The following is a 14569-nucleotide window of genomic DNA, read 5'->3' as shown; positions in this document are numbered from 1 at the left end:
CCAGATTCAGGTGGACCACACCTGGACACACCAATCAGATCACAGCGCCACCTGCAGGTAATCAGCGCTTTAAAACTCCTCATCGTCACCTTCCTCCTCAGATAAGACTGAGAATAAACATTCTGTTGGTTTGTTTTGGGAAAAGCTGGATGAAAACCAAAGAAAGTTGAGTGGATGAAAAACTTCCTGACGTTATTAATGCCTGACAGGATAAGAATGTGAGCGATGTGAGTTTATGTTACGCATTTCACTGATAAAATGCAGAAAGGTTTAACACACACGGCTCCAAAATACACCAATACAACTCAGGGAAAAATAAGAACAACCACAAGATTACATCAGCTGCCTGAGATGAGAAATTTATTTTTAAAAATCTATGTATGAAGTAAAATAAGAATACTAATAATTCATGTTTGGTTTGTTTTGGTTCACTCTGATTTGGTAAAACAGAGAAAAGTAAGACAGTAAAGATGGAGGACAAACAACAGCTGAATTGCTGAGGAGTTGTTATTACCTCATGCACCTGAATGCACCATGAACACTCAGCTTTTGGGAAATCCTGCCTGGTCAGCACGGTCAGCTTAAAACCCCAAAAACTGCAATCCTTGAAATTAATTAGCTTAATTTAAGAAAAACATCTTTTTAAATAAAAAGCTTTTTGAGGTGGTTTTCAAAAATTAGTGCAGTTAGCAAAGCAGCAATAGAGAAGTTTTATGGAGTCACATGAGTCATGTGACCCACAACAGAAAGTTACTACTGGCAGAAACAACAAAGAAGATGCCAGGAAATGGTAGGAGGATGATGGGTGCAACTTATGTTTTAATAACTTATTGCTTGAATAAACTTATTAATATGACTTTAATTTATTTTCTTATTTATTAGAAACAGCAACTACAAAAATGTGTATTTCGACATTAGCAGAACATTGACAAAGTTTTGTCTGGTTTCGAAGCACTGGATTTAAACTCACATCCTTGAATTAAAAATGTTTCCATTGGGTGTATTCTATACTTTACTCCATCCAGGAGTTGAGAGAACATTGGATTGAATTTTACCCAGTCGCTAACATTTAACCTAGCTAGCTCTACTGAAGAAGAAGCTGCGCTACAAAGCTAACCGGAAAAAGCAGGTGCTGTCAACAACCATCCTCGACTGTGATAACAGACGTGATAAGCCAAACAATGTCTTTCCCAGCAGTAAAATATTTTTAGCATTCAACTTGTTCCAACTTTAATTGGTAAATATTTGGAGGCGTGGCAGACGCAGACTGAGCGCTAGTTTTTAAAACCACAGGCAAACTCTGTAGTTTTAAACGCTAAAACAGCAGAAAATCACAACTTCTCCGCCTGTTCACCGATTAATTTGGTTGAAATTTAGCTCAATGACAGAAATCCCAGATAGAGAAATAAAGGGAGATGAGAATCATGGAAAATGCATAGAAAGGCAACAATCTGTTTAGTTTTTATTGATCTGATATTAAATGTCATATTTCTTCAGCTGGAATGAGGAAATCATTATGTTTAACAGAAACAAAGGCTTGTAAACCAATCTGGGTGTAATTAATCTAGATATTATGTTGAAGTGACAGAAACTATTTATCATGTATCAAATGAAACTGTATATATAGAGTGTAAGTTTCAGCCTTTTTCCAAATGGTATTCCTCAAAACGTTTCACAAATACTTCACTACTACAATCTGGAGAAATGTTTCAAATGTTTAGTGAATTTACTAAAAACAGAAAAACAAAAATCACATTTATAAAATCTATCCCAGAGCGAAAAGTTTAAATTTAAAACATTTTTTGGCAGTTTCCTCACAGTTAAAGTGATTCAGGAGAAACAGCAGAGAGAAGAACTGAAGAGTTTCTAATCAGTAAATTTAGCCACAAATTAAGTTTTTTTAAGTGTTTTATCCGAGAGCTGCGGCTCTTGCAGCATAAAACATGTCAGATGTTAGATGCGTCTTCTCCAGGTTCCCATGTGAGCAGAAGATAAACGAGGACAATGCGAGCAAAGGGAGTGAGCGCATTATCAGCCCGGCTTAGAAATGAGGCGTGGATGGGAAAAAGAGACGCAGGGCGGTCACGAGGTCACAGGGTCGTGGCGTTGAGTTAGTGTCGGAGAAGGCACAGACACAGACCTCTGACCTCCGAGACAGAGAGAAAAATCATCCTGGACTTTCACTGCGATCCAAACAGAGACAACAACAAAGACTTATTCACTGTTTCTGACTGGATAACCTGGTGGGAGAAGTTACTCCGCATGAATTTAAAAAACAAAATATTAACAAACATTTCTGTCCAGTTTCTACTGCAAATACCTTACAACATTTAAAATATGACAAATCTAACTTACAGGTAACTTTCAGGATGATGTAGGAGCAAGTTTTAAGTAAACAGTTTCGTAATGTTGATGAAAAAGTTCTAGCAGATTCAGGATTTCCTCCAGTGTATATCATAAGCCTGGCAGCCACCAGACTTTACTTGCTCCCCACCAGGCTTACAAATTTCTTTCAAGAGTATTTTTTATGTTTGCCTTTTTAAAGTTGGTGTTTAGGTTTTGTTAATAATATATTGCCAATAACACATAACTGCTAAGTCATATTTTGAAATTTCCTCTGACATTTAAATATGTTTAACTCTCAAAAACATGGCAGCCGCTGGCGAACTGACCGCCAGGCTTAGCAAGTTCTCTGTGAAAAAAGTTCATATTATTTCACTTTTATCATGAAAAATGTCTCATTGTAAGTAAACTAATCTTCTGGAGGAACTGGTACATCTGTCAAATCAACACTAAGGAATTATTGATGTAAAAGCAGCTCCTATATCTTGCTGAACTTAAATCCAGTAATTATTTGAACTTGACAATGTGAATGAAAATAATGCAGAAATGTTGTTTAGCTGATGAAACAGTTTTTATGAGATAATTATTTGGTTTAAATTACAGTAGAAAGTTATAACTCAACTCAAAACTAAAGAGCGATCAACACTAAAAAACAAATAATGTGTCTATTGCTGTTAAATCAACTTGGTGAACCCTAAAAATAAAATAATATTCTTGCTGACTTTCAAGTTAAACCATCTTTTCAGCATCTTTATGAGGTTTATATCAACCTCCATCTTTTTACAGTTCTTAAATTCAGACTTAGCTGAGCGCAATTAAACATTAAAACCAGAAAAAACTTTGATTGTTGTAGTTTTGACCCAAAAGTATAAAATATTTCTCCTCATCTTCAGATCAGCAGCTGATCTCCATTTACAAATAAAACCAAAACATCTACAGACTAAGCTATCTGAAATATGTGACTGTTTAGTTTTTACAGTGATAAACGTGGATTCAGCCTCATCCAGCAGGTGTGTCTGTGTGTGTCTGTGTGTGTGTGTGTGTGTGTGTGTGTCTGTGTGTGTGTGTGTCTGTGTGTGTGTGTGTGTGTGTGTGTGTCTGTGTGTGTGTGGTGTGTGTGTGTGTTTGTGGTGTGTGTGTGTTTGTGTGTGTGTGTGTTTGTGTGTGTGTGTGTGTGTGTGTTTGTGTGTGTGTGTGTTTGTGTGTGTGTGTGACTCTGAATCTGCTATGTCAACAAATCCAAGAGCAAATCGCTGAGCAGGAAACCGAATACGGAGCCCTGCAGAACTTTTCAAATCACCTAAACTTTTTTCCTGTTGTGTCACGTAACTACAGTGAAGGATGAGAGCCACTGGGAAAAAAATAAAATAATGTAATCTTCTGAGATCAATAGAATTCTGAAAAAAAAAAAACTTTGGAAATTGAGAAACAAAATTCTGAGAAAAAAACCGTTGAAATGTTGAGTTTAAATTTGGAATGATTTTTTCCCCAGTCCTAATCGTTACAAATGCTGCGTTCACACCAAACTTGTTACGAGCATCAAAAACGCGTCTGATGCTTGGAGGTTGAAGCCTGTGCACTTTGAATGCAGATGCCTGACATGTTGCTCTACACTAAACGTGTTTCTGGTTTACTTTCAGAGTCTGAGTGGAGGCGCTGCGCGGGCGCGCCAGACGCCGCTGTTTTCCGTTGCCGGCATATTTCTCAGACATGCTGGATGCATCAAGTACTCACAACACTCCACACTCTTCAAATTGCGCCACGCTAGATTGCTGAGGCGCAGCTGATGCGCAAAATGCATTTGGTGAGAATGCATCAAAAAACGTTTCTCTGTTTTAATCCGACCTTTATGTGACATTAACTCAAACAACATCGTGATGGCAGCATGAAACAAAACAGATTGTTGATTATCAAAATGTTTTAACATATAAAAAGTGTGGAATGCATTTCTATTCATCTCATTGTGAGTCAGTAATGGTGGCGCTGCGTCTTCTGGGTTTTTCCGTTCCAGAACAGTCCTGCCAGGTCCTCTTTATTTCAGGGTGTCAGTAAAATCCCAGCAACAAAAGAAAGAGTTCAGGGCGTGAAAACTTACAGCCTCTCCAGCAGCCTGAGGTCCTGGAAGGCTCCTCTCTCCAAGACGCTGATCGGTTGTCCTCCAGGTGGCTGCAGCAGACAAAACGGCACAGACACCATTAGTATTCATACCCCCGGAGAAGGAACCGTTAGTTTTCACATTGCACTCAGCAGAGAAATGTCCCGTCTGGCTGCAGCAGAGACACTTCACCGGCTGAGTAAACAGAGAGTCAGCGGAGCGAACAGATCTGCCACCAACACTCTGTGCATAACAAATGTTTTAATCTAGTCAGCCAAAACAAATAATTAACATCCAATTCTTTAGAGCAAATTTCCCCCATTTGTCTCAGGGCTTTCATGTGGTTCCTGCAGACCAACATCTCCAGCGTTCCTGTCCCGGCTCTGTGTGGGACGCGCCGCTAAGGTTTTCCAGATGGAGCCGACCGAGCAGAAAGAACGTCTCAGCAGACGGCAGGGTGGAGGATTTCTGTCCTATAAGAACTAAAAACGAGGAAAGAGCAGAATTGAAATGTTTTAGGAGATAAAAACGAGGAAACAGAGGAACTGAAATGGGTCAGAAGTTCTGTCAATCCGTCGGGGGTAAATTAACTTGATTTCGCACTTTAAATGTTTAAGTTGGTCTTTAATGGTTCCATCGTTATGTTGTTGCAAGTTGGGGTATTTTTGTGTAAATTTGTTCAATTCTGCAATATTTGGGCTGAAATTGTCTCACTTCTGCCCTCTGTGGTTCAACAGTGGCTACTGCAGTTGAGTTTTCCTATTGGTAACTGTGTGGGCGTACAACTCAACGCTCAGGCATAACGCTAGAAAGTCTCTAATGACGGAAAAAAGTAGCTGGATTTATTAACAGACACTTCATTTTTTCTTGTTTAAAGTTGTTAGATTTGTTGGAGGTCACTTTTTTTTAAATTCCCGATGTGCCACTGGTTCTGGTTTTAAAAGAGAAACCAAAGCGCAGCGTTGTGTGTGAAACTACATCAACCGTCCAGCTTTTCACGATCAAACACCGGTTTTTATTAAATTGTTTGGGATTTTTGAATCAAGTCTGGAAGAAATTTGGGATTTTGAGACTGCTAGAGATGCTATGCTAACCGTAGCGTTAGCAGCAGCTGCAGCCAGATGGGAAACTGCTGGATCCTTTTAATGCAGCAACTACGTGACGGGGCTGGAGATTCCCAGAAAGCAACAAACAAGAAAAATTCTTTTTAATTTATATTAATGAGAGGAGGAGCAGAAACACCAAATCAATTTCATTTTATCTGTCACCGTCTTTAAGCTAAAATAATTCATTTATTCACAGCATAGAAAACTAGATGAAGTTTTCCTCTCAGTCTGAGTCGTGACTGATTAAGTAAGAATGCTTTTATTTTGTAAAGTTGCTGACTTCACAACACAAATATTTTTATTCAGATTTAATGCTGGCACGTTAAAAACCACCCACCGATGTCCAGGATAACAAAACAAACGTACCTAATTTCATCTCAGGTTAAAGATCAAAGTTTTGTCATGAAACCCAAGTCCGAGTCTTTATCTCTGGGTTTCACTGTCACACGATTCCTGGCAGAGTTTGGTGCTCAGTTTTTTGTTCGTGTCTCAATGATCAATAAATCAATTTATTACACAATAAATTGATTGAGTTAGATTGTTTCCTCTTTAACATAGCTGAAAAGACGAACAAGCCACTAGCTTGAACTTTATTATCCTACCTGCACCCTTTTGCCTGTTGTACCTGTCTAAGCTCAATATTAATGGTTATTAATGCAAATTGAATTAGACTTGGTGTTTGAATAATTAGAATAATTACTGTTGAAACCAGAAGTTTACAGACATCAAATAAAAGAATTTAATTTCCCTTGGATTTTATTTTCTGAGTCATTTCTATTTTCTAACAGCCAGAATAATCGTTATTATGTGATGACGATATGAATAAGAACAGGTGGATGAAGCTCCTTGATTTCGTTTTTATCTGTTGAACGGTTTTTGTTTGGCTGAATGATCGTTAGCTCTGAATCTTCACTTGGTGTGAATATTTTTGGTTCCTCGTTTTTCCCAGGATAACTCCTCCCAGATTGGAGGCGAACGTTGCAGCAGTTCATTTCTGACCACAAGAAACACACCGCTAGCCTCTCACAAACACACACCCACACACTCCCCTCGATTGCCCCTCTCTCTCCACACCAACACAATAAAATCACACACTGTTTATTGTGTTTTACATAAAAAAATCAAATGAAGTGAAATAGTCGTTTTGGAGGAACTTGTCTCTCTCCTCTGTGTATTTTTATCTGCCGCTCTGGTTAAAACTGAACGCATGCAGCCAGCAGTGATTATAGTTATTAAAGCCCTTACACACACACACACGCATGCACACACACACACACGCATGCACACACACACACACACACACACGCACACACACACACCACACACACACACACACACACACACACATGCATGTTTGCAAACACACACACACACACACACATGCATGTTTGCATGGCTATCTTTGCGGGGACTTTCCATTGACTTAACAGCCTACACCTAACCCCAACCCTAACCAACTCAATTCACACCTAAGTCCTAAATCTGACCCCTGATCCAAAAACAACCTTTCCCCTTGTGGGGACCAGGTTTCGGTCCCACAAGCAGCGGTGGGTCCCCATAATGTAGTATGAGTCAGGAACGGGTCCCCACAAAGTATTACAAACTCACACACACACACATTTTAGGCGTTTGCGCTGAAACAGTGAGAGCCTGTGAAGTGAATTAGGGCAGCAGATAAGCGTCTCGTTCTGCTGAGTTCAAATGTTTCAATGATCAGGAAATAAAATGAAGAACCAATCAGCAGCCACGTTATTTCACTGTGCCTCAGTTAAAACAGGAAACCGATGAATACAGACATTTTCAAGCAGAGCATTAGTTCACAGATCACGGTCCTGTATCTTTTACATCACCATGGAAACCACTTTATCTTTCACATTAATTTATTTAGTATTCTATATTTGTTGTTATAATGTGACAAAATATGGAAAAGTTCATTGAGTGTGAATACTTTCTTAAGCTGCTGTAAATCTGGATATTAAACTCTTTGTTCCTGTGACCTTTCACTGCCAACAGATGTGTAAAAGTTGTAAATCATCCTGATGCTATTTGCTGCTACGCTAGGTTAGCTCAGCTTGTAAAAGTTTTGCAGGACACGTGCATCATCTCCGGACCTGGAAGCCTTGTTAAGACGTGGATCTTTTGGGGTTTTTAGGCTCGCAGAGGCCCGTTAGGTAAATATAGCAGTGCCTTAATTACTGCAGCATGGAGGCATGGAAGTACAGGTTGCAAGAAGGCATAAAAACATGAAGCAGAATATTCACACCTCCTGAACCCGAGTGAAACCAGATTCCACTGAGGATAAAATCCAAAAATTGGAATTACAAAATAAATCTAAAGCTGCAGAATTAACTTTTATTTAAAAAAGTATTTTTTTTACACATTTCATTATATTATAAGAAAAATAAAATAAAGCTCTGTCTGTGCTAAGCAGAAGCTACCAATCAGAGGCAGGCGGTGGGTCTTAGCGCTGTCAATCATGCTCAAACCAGTTATAAACACTGATGCAGGTAGAGAAACGATTTGCCTGTAATGGTAAGTTGTTAGCACATTTAGCAGTGAGTACATGAGGATGATTGAAAGCGCTAAGACCCGCCTCCTGGCTCTAATTGGTTGTTTTTGGTGCATTTCTTCAGATTTCAGCAGCTTAGTGAGGAGAACGAGATTATCTGCTTCACATCACATTATCATAACATAGAGATAGCTTAAATATGCATAAAAAATATTTTTATAAAAGTTACATAAAGTGGCTTTAATGGAAACACAACATTAGAAAAACTCAGGTTTTCAACTGGTTTCTCAGTCGTATCTACATTTGTGTACTTAGAAAAAACTGTAATGAAATTTTTTTTACTTCAGATGATTATAAATATCTCGTTTACAGCCATTACCTACATGATTACCTTGAATGAACATGTTTATTCATTAGATTTAATTTAATTTCTTATTTAATGGAAACAGAACAATTGCAACATTCTGCTGTTTTAATCATGTAAAAGTTGTAAAAGTTTTGCATCCATTTGTAAGGGAAATGCAGCAGCTTTTGTGAAAGAATTTGTTTTATGATTTCTTTGTTTTTTCCTAATCAAATCTGAATGCTGTGGTGTGCATTTAAATCCAGCCTGTTGTCTGGTTGCAGATCTTCTGGGTTCGTTGCACTCAGGCAGGTTGGATGGAAAACCAGCTCGTGATACTACCACCACTGTGTTTCACCATGGAGGGGATCAGGTAAAATTTGTGTTTCTTAAAATCCCAAGAGAACAAATTAATAAGAGAAAATGTGCAGAATGGATATGTTTTTTTTTATGGGAGATTTATTCAGAGCTGAATTTCTGGAAGCTTCAGGATATTAAACTGGCAGCAAAAGATATAATGTGAATGTTATTAAACGTATTTCTGCCTGAAGAATGGTTTGATTTAAAGCAGGAAGATGAAAGATGGCTTCCAAATGGAGAAGCTTTTAGACTGAAAAATAAAATAGGGATAATTGTTTCCTGCAGGTCAACGTTTCCCTTTGGCTTCAAAGCCACTCAAAGAATCTATTCCCATTATTAGATTGTTGCCCAGATTATTTAGCTTTTAGAGATCAAACTGAACTTTAAGCACCTTTGAAGTTCTTTAATTGTTCTTTAATAGATCCATCACAAAGGTTTTTTTGTGGAAAACATCAGATCTGCCATCACATTTCCCAGGAAAAATAGTTACTAAAAATGTTCTATTTTTAGTTACTGAGAAAAAGAACCAAACTTACAGAATCCTGAGGTTCTTCAGTCCAGAAAAGTCCACTTTCGTAATTCTGGTGATGTTGTTTCTGTTTAAATCCCTGCAGAGAGAAACAGGAAGGTTATATATCTCACATGAAGCAAAGCAGGTGTTTGCTTAACATGGATTAAGTTTTAAAACTTAATCCATGTTTCTCATTTTCTCTGAAATGTGTTTAACTGAAACCTAAATGTGAAGAAACAGTTTAGTATAGTGCAAGTATGCAGGAAGTAAAGGTGGAAAATTCAGTGTCTGTTTAAAACAGTGAAATTTTAAACCTTAAACTTCCCTTTATCATTGAGACAAAGGTAAGTTTTTATCGGTGTAGACTGATAGAGCAGGATGAAATCAAAAATGTGATTGCTGCACAAACATAATGTAACGTTAGATTTGGGTAATGTGGGAGAGTTGGTCGACCTTTTTGCCTTTAAATTTTCATAAATATCTTCAAACCCATAGCAGCACAAACAAAATTTGTGCAGCACAAAAAATCTTCAAATCAAACTTTAACAAGATTTGAAGAAGGATGTGGGGACTGATTGACCTTTCATGACCTCTTGGTGAAGGTAAAGGTAATTTTATTTACACAGCAGATTTTAAGCAACAAGGCAATACAAAGTGCAACATCTACAAATGCTTCTAAAATGATAGTGGCAGAAAAAACTTGCTGCACAAAAGCACATTTTTTAGTTATTAAACTAAATTTTGCTTTAAACTAAATATTTAGTGAGCTAGCTCTGACTTAACTACATATTTAGTTTGAAACTGTGACATTCATGGCTAGATTAATGATATTTATAATTGAATGTACCTCATTTTTCTCTCTTATGACTAAATAACCAACTGACTTTCTAACTTCACCATCGGGCCCCATAAACACTTGAGTATTTGAACATTAGTGACGTTTATGGCATTAATTTTTCAGCATGTCCATAAAACCCCGGGCTGATTCTGTTCTGGTTCCTGTCCGGTTCTGATCAGCCTGGTTATGTTCTGGTTATGTTCCGGTGTTTTTCTGCATCTCTCTAAATGCAGTAGCGGAATGAGCGTGAGAACGGCCGGCACAAAGTTCCAGCCCACACACATGCACAGAAGCACGCTAACATGCTAACACAAACAGAGTGACGCCAAAGCACACAAACACTCCAACTGCTCTGATGGCAACAACATTTTGGGCAAAACTTCCAAAAACCCGGAGACGTGAACGAGGGAAACAGTCATCTTCTCCTTCCATCAACAGATTAAAAGCTTGTCACGTTTTCCTGGACGCCATTGGCGCAACGGACACACCGCAACATGAACCGACACCCTGTGAGTGTGTGTGTACACACTGGCTCTCTGTAAAAGAGTCTGATGTTTATTGAGAGGAAACCAGAACACACACACAGTCGTGTTTTCGTGTCTTGAGGAGGCTTCTATTGACTTCCATTCATTTTCTACAGCCTAAACCTAAACCCTCACCAAAAAACAGCATTTCCCCTCATGGACCAGTATTTGTCCCCACAAGAAGCAGTGGTCCCCGCAACCCATCAATAAAACCAAACAATGGGTCTCCACAAAGACATAAAAACCAGGTTCACAGATACACACACACACACACAACATGCTTTTCATAACATTTAGGAATCTGATTGAGGGCCATATTAGGTTTCAAAATGTGAGCTCTAACACAAGCCAAGCTGAGACTGGGACCCAGCCTGGCCCAATCCGGCCCGGCCTGACCAGAACCGGACCGGCTCCCGGCCCAGCAGGAGGTCCCGGAATGGCCCGGGTGCCTCCTGATTCCCATGCTAAGCCAACCAGCGGTCCGACTCCTGTCTCGAAATTCCTGGCGTGTTTTCCTCTCAACGTGGCGATAAATCAGCAGCGTCACGCTTCGCTCGCGCCGCTTTCATCACCCTGATTTCCAAACACACATGACGCTGTTTCTGTGAGAAACTCAATGATCAGACGTGAATCGGTTCGCAGCCAGATGGGCATCTGGTTCTGGTTTAAACAGCCGAATAATAAAAAGCTTTCCGATCAACCAGCCTCATGTTTACTGCTGCTGAACGTGACAGCAGCGCAGCTTTCACGTCTTCTCACAGCCAAAAATATCAAGACTACACTTTTAATTATTGCTTTGATTCAGGTCAGAACCAGAACCAGGCCCAGATGCAGGTCTCTGAGGATTTGCACAACAGGAGAAACTCAATCAGATCGGTGAAGGTCAGAAACTTCAGTTTGATGGAGGCAGTTAGTGGCACTTTACTATATTACAGAGCGTCAGAGAAAAAGGGGAAGAATTCATGACAATCAACGCGGTCACACAACACTGCCGTGCACCACCGTGTCCCGACCCGACTCCCTCCCGTCCAACCGTCCAGTTGGTGAGGTGTGAATGCTACATGACCTCTGACCTCTGGTCCTCCAAACCTCAGTCTGGTTTGGTTTGAATGTGAACGCCAAGCGGACCACAGAGCGCTCCAAAACCAGGAAGTGGACTACAGTGCAGGGCATTCTGGGTAAATGCAACCAAAGCTAACATGCTAGCCTAGCGCTAGCAGCAGAAATGGCTCCTGGTCTTCAGCCAAAGACTGAAGAGAAATCCTCCATCACTAAACTGTGACGCCTCCATTTTGTTTCATCTGGGGAAGCAGGAAGTTGCTCTCAGTGTCTTCAAAGGTTTTAGTGTCGTTTCCTTCAGTGGTTCTTGGTGCAGCGCCCCCACAGGCCAGGAGGGGAACAGTAATCAAGAGTAATACTTGATCAAATAGCAACCAATCTCAGCCGGCAAATTTATGCTGAACAAAAATGGCAATTAGAAAAACAATAGAAATGTACCAACATAAAATCTTCAGTTTTGTATCCTAAGAGTATTTAGTAAAGAATAAAGGTATGCTGACTCACCGTTGCCCATTTCAGGCAACATTTATCTTAATTTATCTTACTTTTAAATGTGACCAGCACAGATGGTTTTAAAATATGTAGGATTTAACAGAGGGGTCAACATTTGACATTTACTTTGTATATTTGAGTTTTTCTTTTTTCAGACTCCAGATTAATCATTTCTTCCAAAGTAAAATATTTATAATTTTTTCTAATTTCCTGTCAACTTTTAACACTAAAATACGGTGGCTCCAGCAGCTGCTGCCTGTTTTCATCCATGATGAACTCCGTCTTTCTGTCCTCTTCCTGTCGCGTCTGGTTCATCCCTCTGTCCACTTCCTCTATAATCTCTCTCTTTTTAGTTCATCTCTTATCGCTCGCAGCTTCACAGTTGACCAAACTATTTTTTACGCCTTCCTCTTGTCTTTTATCTCCATCTTTCCTTTTTGTAACCGCTGGCTGTTTTCCTTCCCTCTCCACATCTAATCTCTCCATCTCTCCGTCGCTCGCAGTGGGAACGCCTCCTTCTCCAGAGACGCGTCTGCAGCCAAACAAACGGACGCCGTGCAGCGCAGAAGGAATGACATGGTCAGGATGACAGCTGAGAAAACTGATTTACCTCAGAAATCTTTGTTTATATGTTTACAAACTGTTTTATCTGATCCAACCTGTTGCTGATTTAGTAATTATAAAGTTATGTGAAAGAAAATTTGATCTGCAGGCAGGAATGAACAGTTCAGAGTTTTATGCAAAGTCTATGAAGAAAAACCGGTTCAATTCATACAGATTCAGAATGACTCAGTTCATTTTCACAGTTCACTGCTCTGAACAAAGTCATCTGAGGGGTTGTGGTGTAACGATGTATGAAACTCATAAAACTAGACGAGACACGAAGAGATTTTAAACTTCAGAGATTTTATTCTGCATTTTGAGCAAAACTCAACAAACCACACTCTTTCTGTTTTCTGCTTATCGCTGCTGACCAGCGAATTTCCCTCTGGAATCAATATATCCATTCATCCATTCATTCATTCATGATCTGTCACTCTGTCACTATTTGCCGCTCCTTCTACAAACCCAAAATGCTGCCAAACTACTGACTGTAACCAGACTCCAGTCCGTTTGCCCTGAAGGTCCGGTTCCGGTTCAGCAGTGATGAACCAGGAGGTTCAGTTTGTCCAGTAGGGGGCGTATACTTCAGGACAAACTGTGACTGCTGACAGTTTGTCCTGAAGTATTTATTGGTCAGCTGCTGACAAACTAGCTTGATTAACGGTGGCATCATGTTGATGCTTCAACCTGAATGCTTTGCCTCCAGCAGACTGAAGGGTCAGGTCGCCGGCCGACCTCTGGGAGAGGAGAAATGACGCGTCCAGAGAGTTTAACGCAGCCCAGCTGATCCAGGTGTTTGAACCCTCCAGGTTTGACTTGTTTCTGTTTTTCTAACCTTTGTCATCCTTCTGCTCCAGCGGCAGCAGCCGTTTCCTCTCCTCCTCCCTCAATCGCTCTCTGCGTCCGTATCTCCGTCTGACCTGCTTTTATCTTCTCACCATCCTTTGTAGTTCTCCGTCCAACGCCTGATTTCCAAATGCATCCACTTCCACTGCTAATCTCTTGTTATTTTCCACCGGGCTCTTGTGGAGCCGCGCGCAGGTCGATAGGTAAGCCCAATTTGGCTTTGAGCCTCCCATCTGCGCCAGGAATCCTAATTGCCTTCTTCCTTTTCCCTCTGAGCTCCAAAGCGCGGCTCCGTCCCGGTTCAACTGGAAATCCCCGCTTCAGATGCTCGGACCCATCAGCCTGACGGGAACCTGGACGGAAACTTTAACGACAGGAAGTGAGCGCCGACGCTCCAAGACGGAGACAAAGCAACCAGTTGTCGTAGAACAGATCTGGTTCTAAATTGTACGTAATATTCATAACAAAGATGGAAAACTGGTTCTTTATCTGATGCTGAAAGACCAAAGAAACAGACGGAAGCGTCGCTTTGGAGGATGGGCATTTAGGAGCTTAGAGTCAATAAAATTTCATTAAATGTTAGTGGAGCTGAAAAAAAGGCATATTTACAGATTTTGATCTGATATTCAACCATCAGATTTTGATCTGTCCATTCAGCTGAATGCATTTCGCTCCGTCATCAAATCCAAGAAAATGGGGCCAAAAGTTGTGCAGCAACTTTTAGAGACTTTAGTAAATGTCCGCAGAGGTCATGAAAGGTCAACCAGCCCCACCCCGTTATCAAAATCAAACTAAATTCAAGGGGGGGCTGACCTTTCATGACCTCTGGAAACATTTATTAACATCTCTAAAGAAAGAACTTTATTTGCTTTATTCTTTTTGCATTATTTTCTTGGCCTGCATCTTGTTTTGAACAGGTGAAGTCTGGTTAACCCCGAAT

The 14569-nt window shown here is 40.1% G+C and overlaps 1 protein-coding gene across 1 annotated transcript in view; it reads right to left on the bottom strand.

Annotated features, from left to right (window-relative positions):
• The window catches only part of LOC129360397 (slit homolog 3 protein-like), a 189794-nt gene that overhangs the window by 163963 nt on the left and 11262 nt on the right, over positions 1-14569 (bottom strand). The window contains 3 exon segments of the mRNA XM_055030585.1: positions 4439-4493; positions 4496-4509; positions 9293-9364. Of these exon segments, the coding sequence (XP_054886560.1) occupies positions 4439-4493; positions 4496-4509; positions 9293-9364 (141 nt within the window).

This window comes from Poeciliopsis prolifica, unplaced genomic scaffold, assembly GCF_027474105.1.
Source record: "Poeciliopsis prolifica strain line A6 unplaced genomic scaffold, Auburn_PproV2 SCAFFOLD006, whole genome shotgun sequence".
Classification (NCBI taxonomy): Eukaryota; Metazoa; Chordata; class Actinopteri; order Cyprinodontiformes; family Poeciliidae; genus Poeciliopsis; species Poeciliopsis prolifica.
Note: the sequence above shows the minus strand (reverse complement) of the source record. Positions and strands in the feature narration are given on the sequence as shown.